This window comes from Gossypium hirsutum, chromosome D03 (genome assembly GCF_007990345.1).
Source record: "Gossypium hirsutum isolate 1008001.06 chromosome D03, Gossypium_hirsutum_v2.1, whole genome shotgun sequence".
NCBI classification, from domain to species: Eukaryota; Viridiplantae; Streptophyta; class Magnoliopsida; order Malvales; family Malvaceae; genus Gossypium; species Gossypium hirsutum.
This window is the reverse complement of record NC_053439.1, coordinates 35184619-35209415: the sequence shown is the minus strand read 5'-3', so window position 1 is coordinate 35209415 and position 24797 is coordinate 35184619. Positions and strand designations below refer to the sequence as shown.

General features: G+C 32.2%; 1 protein-coding gene across 10 annotated transcripts; it reads right to left on the bottom strand.

Annotated features, from left to right (window-relative positions):
- Nucleotides 1-9424: 9424 nt before the first annotated feature.
- LOC121215465 (probable starch synthase 4, chloroplastic/amyloplastic) lies at nt 9425-13067 on the bottom strand. 10 transcript variants are annotated; one of them, XM_041089996.1, is made up of 7 exons: nt 12927-13045; nt 12724-12834; nt 12152-12294; nt 11834-11926; nt 11508-11633; nt 11144-11293; nt 9425-9772 (listed from the first exon to the last, which is right to left on the bottom strand). In XM_041089996.1, the coding sequence occupies exons 3-7, from the start codon at nt 12218-12220 to the stop codon at nt 9734-9736; spliced, it is 477 nt and encodes a 158-aa protein (XP_040945930.1). In that variant the 5' UTR covers nt 12221-12294; nt 12724-12834; nt 12927-13045; the 3' UTR covers nt 9425-9733. The 10 variants fall into 10 exon arrangements, with proteins under 10 accessions (XP_040945930.1, XP_040945931.1, XP_040945938.1 ...); XM_041089997.1 differs by having other exon boundaries at nt 12152-12267; XM_041090004.1 differs by lacking the exon at nt 12152-12294 and having other exon boundaries at nt 12927-13067.
- Between the last annotated feature and the right edge of the window lie 11730 nt (nt 13068-24797).

Sequence of the window (24797 nt, the reverse complement as noted above, 5' to 3'; positions counted from 1 at the left end):
CATTTTATTTGTGTTAAGTTGTTTGGTATTTCCTTGATTATTTTTTAATTAGATTTTCAAACATGGATGTTAGTATTTGCACAATGTGAGATACGAAATTATTACTCCTATGTATTGTATTGCTTATTTACTTGATTATTCTTCATACATTAGTGTACGTTTTGGCTTATGAACTATCATTTCACGTTGTACATCATCGTTCTATCACATTTTATTTGCTTAAAAGGTTAGGTTTCATATTATTCAAATATCAAAACCATTTTATACAAAAGTCTTTCAAAATAATGCGACACTTGGAATTTGTGATCCTCGAAAAGATTGTGCCCTAACTTACTGGATTCCAATCTTCCTCGGGATCTAAGAAATCAAATGTCCATTTTCATTAACACATAAATAATAAACTCATTCTCGGGAAGTCGATATGTTGTGTCCTAACTTATTCGATATGACATAGCCTTTCCTTAACTTACTGGGTTTTGATTTTCTCATTTGACCCAAATAATCAGATATCCTTCTCAAAATGCATAGGTTTTAAATGTCAAAAGATAAACTTAATTTTGAGAATTTAAAATGTTGCACTCTAACTTACTGAATGTGACAATTTATAAGCGAGTCTAATCTTCCAATCCATTTTATTCAAATTTTGTTTTCAAAGGATCGTATTTTAAATCTTTTCAAAATTTTGACATTAAGACATTAAACAATCGATTCGGTACCAATTTTGGGCATTACGAGGGTTCCTCGTGCGTAACCGACTCCCGAACCTGTTTTCTCAAATCTCGTAGATCAAAATCGTTTTAAGGTGATCTGATCACACCCCAATAAAGGATCGGTGGCGACTCCCATTTCCATTTTTAAGTCGATCCCCATTTTTTTTCAAATAAAAAAATGGTCTCGACAAGCATCATAACCTTTTCTCACATATTTTTGTGCTCATATAGTTGATATCACATTAGACAACCCTTCCAACTTATCTGATTCAATACAGAGCATTTCACCATTCTGACATTTCAATACAATATGCTTTTGTTTACAATTTACCACAGTATCATGTAGAGTTAACCAATCTATACCCAAAATCACATCAAATTCATCGAATGGTAATAGCATCAAATTAGTCGGGAAACAGTAACCTCGTATCATTAATGGTCAGTTTTTGCAAATTTTATCAACCATCACATACTAGCCTAAAGGGTTCGATACTTTAACCACGAGTTCAGTGGACTCGATAGGTAAATTTTTACTAGACATTTAATTCGTGCAAATATATGAATGAGTTGAACCAGGATCAATTAAAGCAATTACATCAGTATCAATAAGAGAAAAAGCACCAGTAATAACATTTGGGGCAGAAGCATCTTCACGTGCACAAATAGCATAAGTCCTAGCTGGTGCTCGTGCTTTAGATCGTACAGTGGAATCTTTCATCGCATCACGAGTACCACTCACATTTCTAAGATTACAGGGTGGTCTAGCTCTAGTAATTGTGTTGTTCAGCTTCGAAGTTTGAATAATATATTTTCAAGGTTTCTTTGGGTACTCTCTAAGATAGTGATCAAAGGAACCACATTTGAAACAAGCTCGACTCTTCATTCTACACTCACTAAAATGTAGCTTATTACAGTGATTGCACCTGTAAATGTTTTACTTGAAATTATGGCTTTCAATCTCAGGTTGTCTTTTCTTTTTACTTAGTTTTTCAACTTTAAAAGCTCGATCAACTAGTACAACAAATTATTTTAATTCAAAAATCTTGACTAACAATTTTATGTCGTCATTCAAACCCTCTTCAAACCATTTACACATTGTGATTTTAGTCGGGATACATTCTCTAGCATATTTACTCAGTCGAACAAATTCCCGTTCATATTCAGATATTGTCATGTGACCCTATTTAAGCTCCAAGAATTCTTTACGTTTTTTGTCAAGATATATTTCTTTCGGAACTCAATTTGAAAAAATTCTCAAGTGACTTGATCTTTTGGCACCATAGAAATTAATGTGTTCCACTATTGGTAAGCTGAATCTTTTAACAGAGACACCGCACATTTAAGACATTCAGCCGGTGTACAAGATAGTTTATCAAGAACTCGAATAGTATTTTCTAACCAGAACTCAGCTCTTTTAGGATCATCTTTAATGGTAGCTTAGAATTAACCTGCACCGTACTTACAAATTTTATCAACAGGAGGTTTACCGGCTCTAATAGGTTCTATACTTTGAGGAATATCGAGAACCGATTGAGGAATAGGAGGGGGTTGAGGTTGTTTTATAGCTGGATTTGTTCTCACAAATTTAGTAAACCATTCATTCATCATTTGGAATAAGGCTTCTTTAGCCTCTTCTCCTCGGCCCTCAAATACGAGCCTTCTACTACTTGAGGCTGCTCTTTGCACTGAGCCTTGAGCATTACTGTCAGCTTCTTCGGAATCAGCTTGGTTAGATGAGATTGCTATATAAAAACCTGTTTTAAAATGGTCAGGAGATATCACACTATCACAGATTATATAATAGCATGTATAGCTAAACTCGTATATGCCACGTTAGTTCGAGAATTGACTAAACCGTAGCTCTTATACCAATAAATGTAACACCTCTAACCTGAATTCGTCGTCAAAATAGGGTTACGGAGTATTACCGAAATTTACAGATCAAATAACAAAAATTTCATATCATCTAACACTCGTATCAGAAACAAATCCAAATCCATTATATTGTCTCTTATGTGAGCCATCGAGGCCCAAAACACATGTTAGAAATAAGTCGGGACTAAATCAGATACTCAAAGAATTTTTCATAAAATATTTAAATTTTTCAAAGGTGTAGGGGACACACGGTCGTGTCCCAACCCGTGTCCAAACTTGTGAGCTTACTGACTTGGGGCACACGGTCGAGCTACACACCCATATGCTAGGCTATGTGAGCATACTGACTTGCATTAAAAAGATGCAGGGGTTACACGGCCAAGCCACACGCCCATGTGCTAGACCGTGTGAACATTCTATTTTGTGCAAATTTAAGATGCAGGGGACACACAGCCGTGTCACCTGGCCGTGTATCACACACGGTGGAGACACACGCCCTTGTGGATGAAAATAGGTCATTTTTAAGCCACATTTCTCACACATTTTGGCATCAACCTAAACACAACATTATAATATATCAACAAGCCACAACAAAGCAATCAAAACAAGTCAAAAATCATATCTTAAACATGACATATTAACAAATATATCCAAGTATCCAAACTTATCAATTTAACCAAATACACATATATGCATATTTTACCAAATATACTATCTCAAACCAATCATCAATATGCCTATATGTTTTTCCATCATTAAACCATTTCAAACACATATCAAACATGTTAAGGCCATAAATATATTTACATATCAAAATATACCAATCACAAGCCATACCAATAACTAGTTTCAACCAAATATTTACATACCATCATTGGCCAAATTTTTGCCTATACATGTCATTATAACCAAATTTGATTTACTATATATATACCGAAATAGGTTGATGGATAGTATGATGTAGCTCCGACCAGTTTCCAATCTTAACGAGCTTCTGAGTTACTATAAAATAGGGGACATAAAACAAAGCATTTAATGCTTAGTAACACTACACCAAAACAGGCTTTTAGCGGCGCTTTTTTAGGCCTTTAGCGGCGCTTCGAGAAGCGCCAGAAAAAACGCCGCTAAAGAACGCGTCGCTAACTTCAGTGGCGTTTTTAGAAAAAAACACCGCTGAAGACCAAGACCTTTAGCGGCGCTTTTCCCACAAACGCCGCTAAAGACCACGACCTTTAGTGGCGCTTTTCCCACAAACGCTGCTAAAGACCAAAACTTTTAGCGGCGCTTTTATTGCAAACGCCGCTAAAGACCAAGACCTTTAGCGGCGCTTTTATCACAATTGCCGCTAAAGAACGAACCTTTAGCGACGCTTCTAGCAAAAACGCCGCTAAAAATAGAATCTTTAAAAAATTATTTTAATCAAATAATATTTATTTTTATGATAAATAAAAAAATATTATTTAAATTAAATTTTCTATGAAAATTTTAACTTTAAAACTAAATATATAAATTAATGAATTTAATTTTAGAATTTAAAATAATAAATTAATAACACAATTAAAACCCAAAAGTTAAAACTCAAGTTGTCGTAATATTAAAGTAAAAATAAAATTTAAAATCAAAACTAAAATAAACAATAGAAAGAGAGCTCAAATGTAGGTTTTTGCTGCAAGTTACACATACAATAACGAAAAATGAAACACCACACATAAAATTTATCAAACTAGTTAAGAAATACATAGTGCAGCCATGCAGTATAAATACAATAGAATCATAGGGTAATTTTGCATAAATATCTTCAGAGTACCAAGAATAATTTGTCACAAAATTATAAAACATGTTAAAAAAAAAGAACAGGTAGCAGACAAGCTATTTGTTACTTTTTGTCTGCCTTCATCTTTGCAACAGAATCATCTTCATCATCCTTGCTTAAGAAAACAAAGAACCTATTGTTAAACAATTTAGAACTTAATAATTTAACCCAGATCTCGAAAAACACCACTAATTTAAAAATGAAATCAACAAAACCAAGAATTAATAAAGACATGGAAGAAGCTAGTTCACCAGCTATATTCTGGAAACTAGCTTGCTCCAATTTATTGGCAGCAGCAGTAGACCTTCACATTTAAAAAAGAAGTTTACCTTGTAGAAGGGAGGGCCAAATAATAACAAGTTGTAGCAATTCCTGTAACACCCCTATCCCGTAACCGTCGCCGGAATAGGTAAGGGGCATTACCGGACTTGTAACTCATGTCAGAACAATAAAATTTTAAACTTTTTCTTGAAATAAAGATCATTCATTTAAATAAGTACTAAGCACAGCCAGAGATAAAATTTAAACTTCACTAAGTAAACATTCAAAAGATGCCATTTTCGCATGGCTTATATACATTAACCAAAAATATTCTTTCGCCACTAGTCTATTCTATACATGCCATAAAATAGTTCTAAACATAACAGTAACAAGCAGTGGATAGTGATAGTGTGACTAGTTGCTGACGATCCCCGAGCCTGTAGCTTCGCAATGAGATCTATAAAACAGAGGAAACAGAGTAAACGGAGTAAGCATTACAATGCTTAGTAAGTTTTAAGCAGTGTCAACAGATAACAATCAAATTATAACATAGTTGTTCGTATTTTTATTTCACTCTTCCTTCGGGCATACCATCCCTTTACCGAATATGCACATCTCATCATATACAATAGGCAGATAAACTTTCACATAAAAGTGAGCTCATGTGACATAGATATATCGTATGATTTCACATAACCTCTCACACTGATCCGATGTCACATAATCATAGGAATAGTCTCATAGATTGCTCTCGTATGCATCACATAACTACCTTATGATTTAGTGCAAATCAAGCTCACATATAAACTTGGAGTACATACCTGTTTAACCTTTCGCATTGAATATATTTATAAGCAATTCTTATTACGAAGTCTTATAGCTTTAACCTCTACTCGGATTATCGGTGAGACCTTTAGCTCAGACGAAATCTCCACACGAAGTTATCGGGTCTTACCCGGACAAAATCTCCATACGTAGTCATCGGGTCTTACCCGGACATAATCTCCACACGTAGTCATCGGGTCTTACCCGGACATAATCTCCACACATAGTCATCGGGTCTTTAGAGCTCGGATATAGTACGAGCACGAAGCTTACGGACATTAATCAGTGATAATATTCTCGCATAAAGCCTGCGGGGTTTTAACCCGGATATAGTACTGACACAAATGCCCTTCGGGACTTATCACATTTATACACTTTCACATCCATCACGTTGGCCACTCGGCCCTGTCACATATATACACTTTCACATTCATCACATCGGCCATTAGGCCTTATCACATATATACACTTTCACATTCATCACATCAGCCATTAGGCCTTATCACATATATACACTTTCACATTCATCACATCGGCTATTAGGCCTTATCACATATATATACACTTTCACATTCATCACATTGGCCATTCGGCCTTATCACATATATACACTTTCACATTCATCACATCGGCCATTAGGCCTTATCACATATATATACACTTTCACATTCATCACATTGGTCATTCGGCCTTATCACATATATACACTTTCAAATTCATCACATCGGCCATTAGGCCTTATCACATATATATACACTTTCACATTCATCACATCGGCTATTAAGCCTTATCACATATATACACTTTCACATTTATTCAAATATACTTCACATACCACATATACTATCATGTACAGACTTGATCTTGGTCGAATCTACATCCATCACTTTCCAATGAATAATTCAATTTTACGCCATACTATCATTTCATATTCGAATACTCATAAGCTTACAATATCACGATTTAGAATTCAAGTATGGGTTTAATCACTAGCTTATGAGCAACTAAAACAAGTTTTATCCATGTTTACAACAAAATCACATATTCACTACGAGCTGTTTTCCTGAGCAATGGTCACTAAATTATTTATAACCGGAGCTACAAAACTCCAAATCACTTGCCGTTAATTTTTCCTGAATATAGACTCGTATATCTTCCATCCATAAAATTTTCAGAATTTTAGGTTTGGCCAATCAATACCAGATTTTTCTTAAAGTTTCCCCTGTTTCACTGTTTGACTAATCTGACCACTCTTCACTACGAATCAAATTTCTCATTTTATAGAATTCAAAATGTGTTGTATTTGATTTCATTTGAAACTAGACTCATTAAGGAGTCTAAGCATATAAATTTTATCTTATAACCATTTTTGTACAATTTATAATGATTTTCTAAAAACAGAACAGGGGGTTTCGGAGTCATTCTGACACAGTCCCGCACAACTTTAAATATCTCTTTATAGGCAATTTCTTTGCTTACACGGTCTCTTTATAAGAAACTAGACTAACTAAGCTTTGATTACATATTTTATTCAGCCTATAATTCCACACCAACAATTTATAGTGATTTTCTAAAATCACGTTACTGCTGCTGTCCAAAGAAAATTATTACAATTTGCTCTTAAATTTCCAAGTCCAAACACTTATGAACTTACCATTTGAGTTTAAGACATATCATGGCCACATCATATCTTATTAAATCAACTCATTATGTCCTATTATAATTGAATTTACTCAACGTTTAATCACTTAAAACTTACCTCGAAAGTTGCCGAACGATTACGACGGCTCTTCGATCACTTTTTTCCTTTCCCTTATCCAACTTTGATCCTCTAGGCTCTTGAGCTAAATCAAACAAATTTACTTCTCAATCAAACACATACATACGGCAACCATATACATTTCAAAAACCAATTCATTCGAATCATTTGTCCATATATTAGCTTTTAGCATATTTGGTCATTAGAGCGACCTATTTAACTTTCAAGCATTCATTTCTAATTTTAATTAAACAATGCCGAATGCCATTAGCTACTAATGCCACACACACACATGTGCATAAAATTCATCCATACATAACCTCTAGCTCATGCGGTCATTCATCTCTCAAACCTATCAAAGTTTCATGTCAAACTTCCCTGGCCAAATACACATATAAGCACATAATGCACATTTAGAATTTTTTATTTACTTCATGATACATTCGGCCTTGACAAAATTTCATTAGAAATCCCTATTAGCCACTTCATCAATCAATTATATCATCTACTTAATATTTCATAACTTATCATGCTAGCTGAATATTATTTATTCAAGTTCATCATCTTCATATTCGGCATTAGCATCAAATATAATAGCCCATTTCTTCCCACTTTGAATCTATGCATCCATTTAATCATAGTTTGTTCAAGCACTCATACAACAAGATTCATCCAATTTAACAAGAAACAAAAACTTTATTCCTCCATAGCTACAATGGCCGAAAGATCTAGACATCTCAATACCGAAATTTCTAACATGGGTTGCCTAAAGAATTAGGTAGGAAGTTCAAATTTATCTAGCATTTCAAGTAACTTAACACATCCATATAGCTAACATGCTAGTAGTATCAAGGCATCAACTAAAATTTTGAAGCCTCTTAGCCGAATCCTAACTCTCCAACAACTCTAATTTCATCCATGAGATAAATAGAAGTAGGCTAACCCTCCAAAGGATGTGTAAACCTCCAAAAGCAACATTGAACATACCTTAATCTCAAGAACCACCTTGGCCGAACTTCCCCTCTTCTTCTTCCTTCAATTCACGGCAATGGAGGAGCAACCTAGCTCATTTTTTTGTTTCTCCCCTACTAACCACTATTATTTTATTACCCATGTTCTTTATTTTATTAATTCTAACATAAAACACTAACATAAAATGTTTATAATACATTCTAACCCATAGCATGGCCGGCCACTAGTCAAATTTTGGGTACTTTGACATGCAAACCCACAACTTTAATAGTTTAACATTTTAATCCCTTGGACATTTGCCTATCATATTTTTAAAGTTTCTCAAATATGCCCTTTTTAGCTAAATTTCACATCCAAATGACAAAATTAAAGCATGAAATTTTCACACATACTTATTCACAAATAATAAGCATAGAATATAACAATTAATTATTTTTGTAACTCGGTTTTGTGGTCCCGAAACCACTTTCCGACTAGGATCAAATTAGGGGTGTCACAATTCCAGCCATTGAAAGAAATATCTACTTGGTTCTGTTGTTGTTGCTCCTCTCCGTGTTTTCAGAGTAGTTAAACTGGAGCCAGCTTAGAATTGAGGATAGCCACGAGATTGACCCAAGAAATTTGGAAGGAGGAATGGGTTTTTGCCACGTCTTTTATTAATAAAGACATGGAAGATCCTAGTTCACCAGCACACCTTCACAAAGAAACAGCCATTTAAGGGTTAAAAAGACAATAACTGGAATGTTATCTAGCGATAAATATGACATACAAAAAAACTTGATTGCATCATTTCCAGTACCCATTAACCGAAGTGCATACACTCTTAGGAAACCCATCATAGCCAAGAGGAGAAGGATAAGCACCCGCTTCTATTATCATCTCGTGCACAGCTTTGTCAATTTGATCTGTATACTAAATGATATACTAAATGATGCCAGTATCAAGCAATTTCAGTTTCCCACAACAAGGAAACAGTTTGAATTATTACCTTATTGTGGAAAAATGAAGCAGGCGGGCAAATTTCTGGCTCTAACATTAGTACACTGAAACAATAAACTTTAATACACAATGGTGACTATAGGATGGACATCTGAACTCCCTAAAATTTTATGCATTATGTTACTGAAAAATGAAGTGCAGTATGATGTGCTACTTGCTTTACTTGTGCAAGTTCGGCGAACAATATATGCATGACATTAAACAGTTGAATAGATCAATGCATAAGCTCCAATATGCAAGGCAGTTACCGTCCAAACCACAATACAGAACATACAAAAATATAAACTAATTATTCCACAAACTTGAAAATTTGCCAAAGCACAATGCAGAAAAAAACAAGTTTACAACTAAATCATAAAAAAAGCTACATTCATTTGCTTGCACAGGAGGGCTTCGATTCCGTGAGGAAGAACTACCAGCCACGGTTCGTTTAGATAGGTAAGGCGTAAGGCAGAATCTCAGACAGAACAATCTCCGCAGCTGCGTCCACATCCTTAGAGTTCTCGATAGCAACAGCTTTTAGAATTCGTGAATCAACATGTGCAATAGGTGACTAACCTGGTTTAAAATAATTATTTAAAATACTATTATTTAAAATAATTTTAAAGCTTTTAAAACATAGACAAAAGACTTCGTAGATTCTGAATTATTTTCCTATGTTTCACTCAAATTCTTATGATGCATACAACAGAAAGATGGAAAAGATCCTGCACGTTAAGTTCATTGTTTTAAAGCATACAGGAGAATCTTAATATACGATAAAATTTATGAACAAATTTTATGCAGTAAACAAATTAAGACGATGGTCATCAAAAGAAAATCATATTAGCAAGTGTTAAATGGTGAGCTATAAGGTTAAGAAGCCGAAATACATCGGTGGTATCAAAAGTGATATAACACTCATAGTAACAATTATCAGTCTAACTATTAAAGAAAGACGAAAAAAAAATAGCATATGCATACAACACTCATAGTAACAATTAAAGTAGAAGAAATTAGTGGAAAGGGAAAGATATACCATAAATCCAGGTCCTTTAAAAAATTATTGAATAACATATATATTTATAACATCAAGAAAGAAAATCCACGTTAACACTTTTGGAATCCAGGAGATAAGGCCGACCTGAGAACTATTCTGTAGATCAATCCTAAAGAATTTGACATTTGAATTATCTGAAACACACTCCAACTTATCTGGCGTAAATATAAATAATCAAAGAAAAGTATTACTTGCTATTTGGCGTATTTGGACACGATTAATTATTACATTTTTATAATTATAAAAAAGGTATTCTAATTTTTAAATGTATTTGACTAAAGAGTTTACGCACATTTTAATAACACAATTTATGATTATATCGTATAATTCTCTTAATTTTTAACTCCTTAATAATTATTTAAATATAGATAATTACACTCAAATAAAATTATTATGCTATTTTCAAACATAACGATATTGCTGAAGATAATTAATATATGAAAGATCCTTCTGTCATAATTTTTAAATTAAAAAAAATCAAACATAACAATTATAAGTCAAAGTTATTATATATATAATGGTGCTGCTGAACCACCTGTGCTCTCTGAGTCTCAGAATTGCGTTCCCATTTATGCATTTGACTTTTTTTTTTCTTTTTTGTTTCTCATTTTAGCAGGATATATTGTGCTGTGAGATGAGAGAGGTAAATGGGTTGGGCACACCTTTTTTTAACATAGAAAAAGCATTTAAAGAAAGCAAAGTTTTTATGATCCATGGAATCGAATTTCAAGAATTTTATTTTGCAGGATCATATACATGTATATATAGCAGGAAAAAAAAAGGAGAGGGTAGGGTGGGGGAGGGGGCATATAGTAAAAGTATACAGATACAGGTGCAACAGCAGCAACAGTCAAGGAGCTATGAATTGTAGTTTGGTGTTTGGAGCATACCTGTGTAAGGCCACAAGGTTCAAAAATAGATGGGATGATGAACATGTCAGATGCTGCGTAATTGGCATGAGAAAGAGACTCGTCATATTTTAGTATTAGCCGAATGTGTTCGTGGTTTTGGAATTGGTTTGCTATATCCTCAAATTCCCTCTGAAAACAAATAAAAGAAAAAGAAAAAGAAAATGCAAAGGAAAATCTCAGTGTACTAAGTATGGAACAGGAAAAGTATCAACTTAAAATAAAACAAATAACTCCGCATGGACCGATATGCCTGAATAGAGTTTTTATTGTTTTTATAGCTTTCATTCATGCAAGCAGAAAGAAATCCGTTGTTCACACAGAGAAAACAGCAGTAGAGATTCACCTGAATGTGGGGAACTGGACATGAACCAAGAAGTTCAAACTGACCGCCCATCTCCAATGTTCGATATATGGTATGCTTAATCAGATGAACACCTTTCTGTGGCACCAATCTTGTTATGCAGCCTACCTATTTAATAGTAAAAGACTTCGAGTAAGAATCTAGGCAGTATTCAGCTAAGAAATAATAAGAACCTCCTATAATGCTGTGTTATTGGAACCTAAAGGTGACCTTAAACTTACACTGTAACTCAAAAGCTTTCATAGAGAATATATAATACATCTTAGAAATGTTTATATAACAAATAAAGACTTCAGAAATAAAATTACCACTGGTCGTTGATCATCAGCAGATGAAAGCCCTAGATTCCTTCTCATTGCAGCTTTATTTTCTGCTTTCACTTGCATATCATTAGCACTATACTGCACTTTGAGAAAATTATCAGTGGCAGGATTCAATGCATCAGTTAAATTCAAAATTATCTTGTCACCATAAAACAACTCTCAATGACCTAGGTTATCAATTAAATTCAAAATTTTGAAAAATAGGGTTCCTTTATTTAGTCCTATAGTTCATGCCTACATGGTATGACTTTCATGCAGAATAACAAGAAATAAGGACATTTCTTTCAAACAGCAGGGACTTACACAAGAGAACTGGAACTCAGCCAGATTTTGAAGTATTTCACCCTTTTGTCTCACCACCCTCGACTTCATAGGAGTCTAGCTCACCAAGCTTTCCCCCAGAAAAAATTGATAACATTCTACCACGAAACTCGGTAGACTCTTAGCTTAAACCCCAACAAATAATAAAAAATAATAGCCGCAGTTTATTTTTCATTAATCCAACATTATATAAAAAGAAAACTGTCATAATTTTTTTTAGTTATTATATTATTACAAATAGGCAACCAAGTTACCTAATAAGAACCTTCTGAAACCCAAAAACAAAATCTACATAACCCAAAGCAAAAAAGAAAGAAAAAAAATAGTATTCCACGATATTGGTTCACTACTGTACCTGGAAATTTTTTTTAAGACTGCCATTTCATCAAAATCATCATCAATACAAAACCTCTATATAACCTATATATATATATTGCCTATCTGATTAACATAGGAAGACAGCATAAGAGACTATGATTCAACCCGACCGGCAGTGAGGAAAGATCAGACACTCCTCCAGCCGGAAACATTTCTTTCAAACAGCAGGGACTTACACAAGAGAACTGGAACTCAGCCAGATTTTGAAGTATTTCACCCTTTGCCTCACCACCCTCGACTTCATAGGAGTCTAGCTTTCCCCCAGATTCAGATTCCCTTTCAACAATCTATACAAATGAACACCAAATTAAAAAGAATAACCAGAGCAGCAACAGCGATAGGGATTTGAGTAATGAACACAAGAAGATGAAACACACACACAAATAATCAGCGCGAAATTTGGGCAAAGTTAGGGGTTTTAGGGGGGAAATTTGAGGAAAAATCAGCGCCAATTTTCTTTTTAGATAAAATGAATTTTGTGGCGTTTTCATAAAAACCACCGATATTGCTTCTCTTTAGCGGCAAAAAAATTATTTTATTTTTAATAAAATGAAGTCGTTTTGTTTTTTTAAAAATTCTTTATTTTATCGGTTAAAAATTAACTATCATTTAACAAATCTCAAATAAACCTTAAATCCTAAACCAGTTAATATATATAAAATTTATTTATTATCTCTTAAATAATTAAAAATATAATCATAATTTTAATATATTAAAATTAAAATTATTTATTTTACAATTATATAAGAAATTATTTAATATATAAATTAAGAAACAACAATTAATCTAAACCCTAAACCCTTTACCCTTATCTCTTAAACCCTAAATCATAAAACATAAATCCTAAACCCATAACCCCTAACCCCTAACCCTTAACCCCTCTTTTACAATTATATAAGAACTTAATTAATATATAAATTAAAAAATACTAATTAATCTAAACCTAAACCCTAACCCGACCCCGAATCTTTAAATCCTAAATCACTAACTCTTAACCTCTAATCTCTAACCCCTAACCCTTAAACTTTATTTAATATATAAATTAAAAAATACTAATTAATCTAAACCATAAACCCTAATCTAACACCGAATCCATAAATCCTAAATCCCTAACTCTTAATCTCTAACCCTTAGGCCCTAGCCCCTAACCTCTAAACCACAACTCTTAAACCAGAATCCTTAATCCATAATCCCTAATTCCATAATCTATAAACCTTAAAATTGTAACTCCTAAACCGGCCTTAAATCCTAAATTAACCATATACCTTAAACCATAAACTATAATGATAATTAATTAAATATTTTAAAATTAATACTATCATATCTTTTACAATTATATATGAAATTATTTAATATATAAATTAAAAATCAATCATTCATGTACCCAAAACATTTTAAAATTATTTTAAATAATAGTATTTTAAATTTTCTATTCTTAACAAATATTTTTCTATGTTTTAATTACAAATTATTTCTACGTGTCATTATTTCAAATTTATCCATTTTTAACAAATATTCAATTAAAAATAAATTAAATTTTAATTAATTAATATAAATAAACAAATTAAATAGTAAATAGATAGGTAAAATATTTTTGTGGCGTATTCTCAAAAATGTCGCTAAAAGTCTGAGCATTAGCGGCACTTTCTCAAAAACGCCGCTAAAAGCCTGAGCATTAGCGGCGCTTTCTCAAAAACGCCGCTAAAAGCCTGAGCATTAGCGGCGCATTCCCAAAAACGCCGCTAAAAGCCTGAGCATTAGCGGCGCATTCCCAAAAACGCTGCTGAAAGCCTAAGTATTAGCGGCGCTTTCTCAAAAACGCCGCTAAAGCCCTAAAATGTCAAAAAACGATGTCGTTGGGCTTATGTTTTTTGCGGCGTTTTTTAGAAAAATGCCGCTAATGCTCATTTTTAGCAGCGCTTTTTGAAAAGCACCGCGAATGTTGGATCTTTAGCGGCGTTTTATGTAAAGCGCTGCTAATGCTCGATTTTTAGCGGCGTTTTTTGTCCAAACGCCACTAAAAATGCCGCTAAAAGCTTGTTTTGGTGTAGTGTAAGTTCGTATAACACGGAAATTAACTTATCATTCAATTACAATTAAAGTAAGCATAAAAATATATCCAAGTCATTTTGGCCAATAGCCTAAAAATATATCCTCATCAACCATGTTAGTCTTATATTTCATATGAATATCAAGAAACATTTATGAACTCAACTATAATCAAATTTCCATGTGCATATACTTTCCACATTATGTGTCCATATAACAAGTACAAATCATATCCATATATTTCAAGTATATACATGTAATAATTCGTCTCGAATTCATATTGTCTCATATCAGAACTTTTTCCGTTGAACCATTTAAAATATTGTTGGATACACGGGTAGTATACACAAAGTGTACAAAATTATAATCCATCAATTCATATACAGGTATGCTCATACGAGCATATAAACGGGAAGCTCTTTCGAGCCATATAACAGGAAACTCATGTGAGTCATGTAAAGGGAAGCTCATGCGAGCCATTTAACGAAAAGCTCATGCGAGCCATTTAACGAAAAGCTCATGCGAGCCATTTAACGAAAAGCTCATGCGAGCTAATATCGTGAAGCTCATGAGAGCCAATTATCGAGAAGCTCGTGAGAGCCAAATAACAGGAAGCTCAAGAGAGCCATATACTGGGATGCTCATAAGAGCTGAGGTAAGTCCGCAACACATGCAAGACCACAACCAATCAGGAACCCTTAATGACAATGTCATTTGTATCCATCGAATTTCTTAGGTTCAAACGAGACTTGGTACTTGTCAGATATGTGATCAATACTTATACATGGAAATTATACATTTCACAAACATAACATTCAATTTAAACATATAAACATACAATTTAGTTACACGAACTTACCTCGACAAGTGTTCGTAGATACAATGGCTACTAATCCGATACTTTTTCTTTTCCCAATCTAACTCCGTATTAGGTCTATTTGTATCTATATGAATGAATTTAACTCAATTTAATATAATTCATTTTAATTCAATCCAATACAATTTTTTGGAAAAATTAATATTTTACCCTTATACTTTTAATTAATTATGATTTTTCCCTAGGCTCGGAAAATGAAATTCATACAATTTAATCCTTATTTCAAGCCTAGCCGATTTTCATATATAACAATAGTAGCCCATGAATTTCATAAAATTCAAAATTTTTCCATGAATTTTTCATCTTTTCAATTTAGTCCCTAAATCATAATTTCATTAAAATTCTCTTTACAAAAGTTGTTTATCTATCAATAACCTTTTATTTTCTACCATAAAACTTCATAATTCAACTATACTTATCCATGGAAAAACCCTAACACTTAAATAGTTTTACAAATTAATCCACGAGATAGCTAGATTAAGTTATTACGATCTCAGAAACATAAAAATCATTAAAAACGGGACAAGAATACTCACCTAATTAAGCAAAATAAGCTTGCTAACTTCAAGCTTTCATGGCTAGGGTTTCCATGTTTTAATTTTAGGAAAGATGATGAAAATGATGATATTTTTATTATTTAATTCATTTATCATTTTTTATTTAATCATCTTTCCAAAATTAACCTTAGTAATTTACTAATTTCCAATGATGAATAATCATTCTTATCTACTAATTCCACTAAATGGTCTATTTTTCATATAAGGACCTCCAATTTTAAATTTTATAGCTATTTGGTACCTTTAGCTACTAGAATTTAACTTTTGCACTTTATGCAATTTTGTCCTTTTCATCAAATTAGACTTGTAATCAGTAAAATTTCTTAACAAAACTTTTATACGATATTTATATCATAATGTATACCATAAAATAATATTAAAAATAAATTTTATTTCGACCTCAGATTTGTGGTCCTAAAACTACTGTTTCGATTTCACTAAAAATGGGCTATTACATCGGAATTGGAACTCAAACTGTTACCGTAACATTTAAGTATTCCAATAAATCAATTCCAATAAAGGAAATGGCTAACCTGAACGGAGAAGCTTAAAGACGCCTTAATCCACCAATAATGGAGGAATTCCAAGTGCACATAATGGAAGAGTTAATTTTTGAAAAACCAAACGAATAACACTTAGGTCGTTGAGCTTACAACGTTAAACAAAAGTGCTTTATGGGAGGTAACCCACATTTATTTTTATTTTTTTTATTTTATTTAATTTTTAATTCTAGTTTAGTATGAGAATTAAATAAAATATTATTTTAATCCGTTTGATCGTATTGTTTTCTAGGAGCAACCACATTCAGCTGTAGACGAACAACTTCATCACATTGAAGCTCGCCTCGAATTAATAGAAGCCAACATCTTAAGCATCCTTATTGTTTTGCAAAGCGGTCACTTCCACCGTCCTTCGACCCATTAAATATACACGAGGAGTATACTTTTCTCCACTCTTGTTATTCTTTTAGCATATTGGGGGAAATGTGGGCTAAGTAGGAGGTTTGTAGCATCATGTCATACTTTCTTTTTGTATGTTTTTGGCTAAGAATAATTTTTTAATTCATTTCGAAAATAAACCTTTAATTCTTATGTTTAGTTTACGTAAATAAGTGGGTGAATCACGAATAACTATTGCTTGCTTGATCAATGAATATTTTGTAGAATTGAAAATGTTATGCCTTAATCGATATTTCATGAAAATTGTTGGTTTTGTTGAACTTGCCTAATGAAAGTACTCATTTAAATAAATAAATAAATAAATTTGCTAATAGCTTGGTTAAGAGTGAAGATTCGAAAATGTGACCAAGTTAAGTAACCGGGATGAGGTGCTTGGGTTGTCATCTCATTTCGCATCAAAAGGTTTGGTTACGAGTCGAAGCTTGTAATACTCTACTAACTGAGCTGCCTTGAAATAAATCGATTAGGGACATATGAAATTGAGTAACTAGGATGAGGTGCTTGGGTTGTCATCTCATTTCGCGTAAAAAGGTTTGATTATATCTCAAATTCGTTAAAAGTAAATAAAGAGAACATGTCAGGTTGAGTAACTGGGGTGAGGTGCTTGGTTATCATCTCACTTTGCGTTAAAAGACTTGACTATGTTTGAAAAAAAATAAAAATAAAAACAAAAAAATAAAAATAAAAAATGTATATAGATATAAATAAAAGCATATATTGGGTATGACCGTTTCGTATGCTTGATTGAGCCTAAATTTAGTGAAATAGTTGAGTTTGACATGCTGTTTGAGATTTTATAAAATGCTTATTGATTGAGTTTAGCAATTATTTATTTTTTATTTACCTAATTGTTTGATGTATACTTTACTAGGAAAGGGAGTTTTTATTTTGAAAGGGATTGACAAATTATTTTTAGTGGATATCATGCTTAAGGACAAACATCGGCTAAGTAGGGGGAATTTGATAGCAAGATAAATTCGTATTTTTAATGTATTTATTTTTGGCTAATTATCTGATAAAATGCTATTAAATTTGGATTTTTCTTATCAGGAATGAAGTTGGCGTGCTGAATTCAAACTCTTACAAAAAGGGGCTAAATTGGAACAAAAAGCAAAGATGAGGGCTTGATTGAAATATTGAAGATTCAAAGATGATTGAATAAAGATTGAAAGATTTTTTATATTGTTACAACTTTGTAACTAGTTTAAATTCTAGTTTGAATTTGATTTTTAAATTTCAAATTATTTAGTGATAATATTTAGGAAAAATCTAACTAAATTTTAGCACTAAAAGTGTGTATACATGCCTAGTGGCTACAATCAATTGAACACACTTTTGCCTTTAGGATTTATAAATTCTTTTTTTTTCTTTCCCCTTTCTGCGTCATCCTTATTCTGTTCTTTCAATTTTTTTTTCTTTTACTTTTAACTTTAGGTTTAATTACCTTTCAAGGCCCTTTTCCTTCCCACTTTCCATAATTCTATTTAAACCATTTATTATGATTTTTTTCATGATTAACTAAACCCTTTTTAGCTTTAGCCTGGAAATTACTCCAACAAAACAATCGTGAGATACGAACCCGCTCAAAAAAACCTTTCAACTTGGTATTCACTATCTCTCTGGTATATAGGATAGTACAAATTCGTCCCTCAAAGTTGATTCAATTTCAACTCAAAAAGTGCGCGTTGGGTTGGAATCGTTTGACGTATAGTTGGGAAATTGAGTCGGCCGTGCTGTATTCAAAATCCCGCAAACAAATTGGCATGTTCAATTGGAAAAAGCTAGTTGGATTCTGTCAAGGGAGATAGTGATCGGATTTAAACGACCCACATGGTTGAGGCTGTTAATTCGAGTTGGGCTTTTCAGATGGCAAGGTTGTCGAAGTCTTAAATTACGGGTACGTGCCACGTGGTTGGAAATTTGACAAGGGTCGATTGCTATAACCAGCTTACCGGGATTGACTACGAAAGGAAGAGTTGGCGGTTTAAGGGATCCTCGATTGCTATAACCAGCTTATCGCTTGGAAGGAAATTTTTGTTTTAAAGATCGATTCAAGATTGGAGTACACCGAGGCTAAGGCTAAGCTTAAAAATATTTTATTTTCTTAAATTTATTTTTTCATTTCATTTTATTTTATTTTATTACACTTCATATTTCCTTATTTTATTATCTTAATCAATTTAAACCCCCAATTTTTATTTCTTTTTTTTCAGCACTACTATGCACAAGTTGTGGGCACAACTATGATCGCGACAGCGAATCTAGTCACAAGAAAAGGTGAAATTAGATAACCAGTCCTTGTAGATTTGACCCTATTGCTCTATATTTCAATTTACTGTTATATTTGTCATAGGAATTTATATTTGGTACTTTTGACGCCCATCAAGGTGATACAAGGAAAGTTGATAAGGATGGACTAAAATGTGATGTAGAGCAATATGTGAGGGAAAACAAAAAGGAGTAATAATTTTTTATTAAAATTTTTTAGAAATTATTATAAATTATAAAAACATTATAAAAATTTTAGAAATTATAGAAAACTTATATAAATCATTCAAATATTTTTAAATATGATAAAATTTTAAAAATTACTACTCTTCTATAAATTTTATGATTTTTCTTTTATCATTTTAGTAAGTTTTTAAAACATTTTTATAGTTTTTAATACTTTTTATTAATATTTTTAAAAATTAATTAAACCATGATAAAATAATTAAAAACTCCATTAAACCCTTCACACCAAGTGCCATGTTAATTGTCACATCATCATTTCTCTATGCCAACAGTCATGTTAGTTAGCTTCATCACTTAACAACAGAAAAAAATAGTATTTTTGGACTCAATTGATTGTTAAGTTTTTATTAATAACTTAATGGATTGTGATTTTTACAATTAAAAACTTAATTAAATAAAATTTTAATTATTTTAGGGTGACATTGTTTGCATTTAAGCCGATTTACATTATGAAGTGGAATATCTATTTTAAAGCATGTAAAACGAGTTATGTGTAACGTAAAAACTCTAGGTGATTCCAAGTCTTCACATCAGATATCACAAATCCGGAGAAGAAAACAACACCTACCCTTTCCATAATTTAACCTTGGTTTCCATTTCCCCTATGATTTTTCCCCCAAAAAATAGCTTCCTTAGGCTTGGAAAACATCTTCAATCCCACCTCCATTCTAGTTGTTTAAGGACAAAAATTATTTTATTTCAGGCATTGTTGTTTAGACTAAAATGTAGATTGGGGGGGGGGGGTTGAGTGGATCAATGTTCTGGTTTCCTAAAACACTCCATTAGACAAAGTAATTTCATTAACTTAAATAATAAAAACAGAAATGGCGGTAAAGAATTCAACATCCTAATGTTTTGAGTTCCCATTTTGTAAATAAAAATAAGTTTAAAAAGTTTTACCCTTGTTTAGAGATTAATACCCTAATCTAACTTTGGATTTTATAAGATCTTTCTGTAATTATAGAATGACGATAATAAGGTAACATTAGGTATAATGGAAAGTGATGATGATGATATATTAAGGTAAAATTAATCCTATATTATTTTGATTTATGGTATTAATCTATCAAACGTTAAAAAAAAAGGAAAAAAAGGTTGTTGCGTCCTCCTTTCTTCTTGCTACTGATTCTCTTGTTTTTAACATCTTTTACTTCGAGTGATTCTCTGAAAATTAGTGTTTATTTTTCGGTTTTATTTTATATACATATTTAATCATTTATATGGTATATCATTTATATCATTGTCAAAAGAAGAATTCAATAATTTTGTAACTAAAACGTACAAAACGTGATTTCAGTTATTGCAAAACAAGTTTTATATATGCATGGTTATTGTAATACCCATTTTTGCCCGGGTCCCCTTAACAAATAAACCCAATTTTATAAATAAAAATAAAACCAAATTTTAAAATGTCCATAGTCTATTACAGCAGGCCTAATAGGGCCCTAATCCGTCCAAAAAATAACTCAATTACAAGTGGCCCAAACGCTAAACCCAATTAGCCAAAACCTAAGCCCAAATACCCCTAGCCCAACTAGCCTAAACCAGAAGAAGGAAACCCTAATGGCTGAGGCGCCGCTGCCAAGCTACTCTTCACGCACGAGCCTCCGTACGTGCACGCCCGCACACCTTCGTACGTGCCACATTCGCGAGCCTCCACGTCCGCTCCTCCGTACCCGCACACAACGAACGCAACAAAGCAGAAAAGGCAGAACAAAAGAGCAAAAATCGACAGCAAAAAAAAAAGAAAAAAGAGAAAAACACATTTTCTTTTGTAATTTTCATTTTTTCGGCTATATAAAGCCATTTTTCAGCATCTGTAAAGTTTACACACACAGAATATCAATACAAAGACAAAAAAATATTGAATAGAAAGAAAGATTCAGAGAAATCAAAAAAAAATATACGAAAGGTGATTCAACTTTCGCTTCATTTTTGTTCCTGTTTTATTTTCTTTTTTCCCTTTTGTATTTCTAATGCTGATTATTCAACAAAAACAGAGAGAGATTAGAGTCTACAGGCGTACCTGAGACCAGATTCTTGCTTCTCTCCGCAGTCATCGGAGTTGAAGCGAGGTTTGGAGGTTCTTGAGGACGACGTTTCGTCAAACGGCGCAAAGTTGTTAACGTTTTTTAGGTTTTCTTAAAAAAATGAAGAAGGTTTTAGGTTTTTTTTAGTTTCTGGACAGGATAAAACGCCGTCGTTTAGAGCCAATACGATGGCTTCGAAAAGGCGTCGTTTTGGTCCTCAAGCCGCGCGCGTGACCCGACCCAGTAGCAGGATCCACGTGTTTTGCTTGGAGGGGTTGTTTGCATGTTCAGCCCCTTCGATTTTGCACATTAATGCGATCCGATCTTCGTTTGTTTTTGATTCCGAAATTTACGGCGCATTTCAATCGAGTCCTTGATCCACTGACGCTTTCGAAAAAGGACACGTGTCCGATTTTGGGTTTAATTTCGCATTTGGTCCTTGACCTTTGCGCGTCTTTTGTTTTAGTCCTCTCTGTTATTTTATTATGATTTTTACCCTCTTATTTCATTTTTGCCCCGATATAGTCCCAAATCTGTTAGATTTCACTTTATTTTTGGAATGTATTTATTTATTTTAAACTTTATATTATTTATTTTAATTCTTTCTATTATTATTTATTTTAAGTTTTTTTTATATATTATGTATTTTAAACTATGTTAATCAATTATTCATTTTATATATATATTATTTATGTTAAACTACATATGTATATTATTTATTTGGAATTGTTTTTATGCACATCATTCATTATCATTTAAAAAAAATTTTGTTTGCATATTATTCATTTAAGATTCCTTTTGACATATTATTTATTTTAAACATTTTACATATTGTTTTAAATTGTTTTCTATGTTATTTATTTTTTAAATTGCTTTGTAGATTATTCATTTTAACTTGTTTTACACATTATTTTAATATGTATGGAATTATTTTAATATATATATACATGTATAAAATGTATTGTAACTGGTAATTTCTAAAATTTTATTCTACGTTTTAAAATTTTTTATCATTTCGATTATGTTGATTGGTTTACTTGGGATTAAATTATTTTTGTATTAATTATTCTCTTTTTGTTATTTGTAAGATCGATTATTAGTTTATTTGATTATTAATGTCGATGTATTATATGTGGTTGCTCCAAATTGTAGAATTAATTTGCTATTCATCATTCGCTCCGTATATTGTTATATTGTTTGTAAGAATTGCATTCCATTAAAACATTATAATCGTTTTATTTCAAAACTCCTAAAAAAGGCTTGATGTTTAATAGTTCTCGAGAGAATTGTGCCCTAACTTACTGGGCCTCAACTCTCTTCGATGGATTTATATCATCAAGTTTCCATTTTATCAAAACCATACCATTATCAACATAAAGTTTTTCGGGATTTCAAAATGTTGGATCCTAACTCACTGGATCCGATAATTTTGCTATTCCGAATTAAGGATTTTTTTATAAAGGCAATATTCGATGTTTAGAAATTTCGGGAAATTAAACCCTAACTTACTGGGTCTTAATTTGCCGTTGGACCCAAATAATCGGATATCCTTCTCAAAATGCATAGGTTTTAAAAGTCATGAGATAAACTTAATTTTGATGATTGAATTGTTACGCTCTAACTCACTGAGTGTGGCAATTCATGAGTACATTTTACCCAAATTTTCTTTTCAAAGGATCGTATTTTAAATTTTTTTTAAAAGTTTCGACACTAAGACATTAAACAATCGATTCGGTACCAATTTTGGGAGTTACGAGGGTGCTAACCCTTCCTCGTGCGTAACCAACTCCCGGACCTATTTTCTCAAATGTCGCAGACCTAAAATTTATTTTTAATGATGAACCGATCACACATTAATAAAAGATCGGTGGCGACTCCCATTTTCATTTTTAAAAATCGATTCCCATTTTCAAACTTACAAAAAAAGTGGTTTCGACAGTTATATTTAAGAAATACGTACAAACCAAATTTGAAACAATGTTCTTTCCAATTAAAATTAACAATTAAAATATTATTATTAAATATTTAATCAAAATTGTTAATAATAAAGCTTATGGTAAACTTTTCAAAAAAAATTATTGTAAAATATTAAATATATAAAATATTAACATATTTTCAAGAAAATATTTAAAGAATAAAGAATTTTTTTGAAGGTTTTAATCAATACAAAATAACTTTCTCAATAATTATACATTCATGAATTATATTTTAATGATACGAGAAAACAACAAAGCATATCTAAAAGGGATGGTTTAATTTAGGGAATGGAAAGAGACTTGCATGATAGAGAGAGAGAGAAGAGCTTAAAACATATATATTTGACAGATATTGTGCACATTTAAGTGGCTTACAGCAAAGAACAAAAATTGAACCAACATATTAAAAAGAAAATAAAGGGGGGATCAAGATCTGGATTAGATTGATCAAAAACCTTAGTGGGGGGTTGTATTATTCTTTCAGGCACACTTGTCGAGGGGAATGTTTGTGGGTCCCTTTTCTCAAAGACCAAAGGCAACGAAGGGCTTGGCCTTTGTCAGATCTTTCTTAATCTTTCAATTGAAAAAGATAGGTGAAGAAGGTGGCATGGAAGCAATCATCACTCTCATGGAAAATAATATATATATGGGGTCTTCAAAACACTGTTTGGATATATAGAAAATTCAGTAGGTGAGGAGAACTTTTGGGTTCATCACATTTTCTTACTTGCCACATTTCTTCTCTTTAATATCCCTTCTATTTTCAGGAACGTGTATGAAATTGCCATCATTTTAAACAATGGATTAAGGAAAAAAGACAACTTGAGGTTAAATGATAAAAATTCTGATATTTCTTAAATAAAATTTGGAATTTAAATCTTATAAACCTAACAAATAGCATTAGAAAACTTTTGTTTAAAAGATCGACCTACCTGGATATTTAATTTAATTGAAACACAAAGTGATACGGAATTCCATACAACCTTCAACTTTATACAATTTTCATTTTAGTACTTGTACCAAGCCTAATGACATATAGGGTTGCCTTTCTGCTATGATAATATCAAATTGCAATTAAAAAAAGGGTATACAGACATGCCTATTCTCTCCCACATTTTTGCCCTAAAAAAATCTGGGTTTAGCTTTTTTATCTCTTCATACATACTAACAGTAAAGCATGTCAGAAGTCAACCTAAAAACAAAAAAGCTTCAAATTCCCACCATAATTAACAAGAAAAAAGGAAGGATAAATAATATATATATATATATATATAGAGAGAGAGAGAGA

What these genes read in the sequence shown, in the direction of transcription:
- LOC121215465 (XM_041089996.1), bottom strand. Translation starts at nt 12,220, where the DNA reads ATGAAGTCGAGGGTGGTGAGACAAAAGGGTGAAATACTTCAAAATCTG. An exon ending in CTGATGATCAACGACCAGTG is followed by an intron (nt 11,634 to 11,833) that starts GTAATTTTATTT and finishes ACTATTAAATAG; the next exon opens with GTAGGCTGCATAACAAGATT. An exon ending in AACCTTGTGGCCTTACACAG is followed by an intron (nt 9,773 to 11,143) that starts GTATGCTCCAAA and finishes ATTTTAAACCAG; the next exon opens with GTTAGTCACCTATTGCACAT.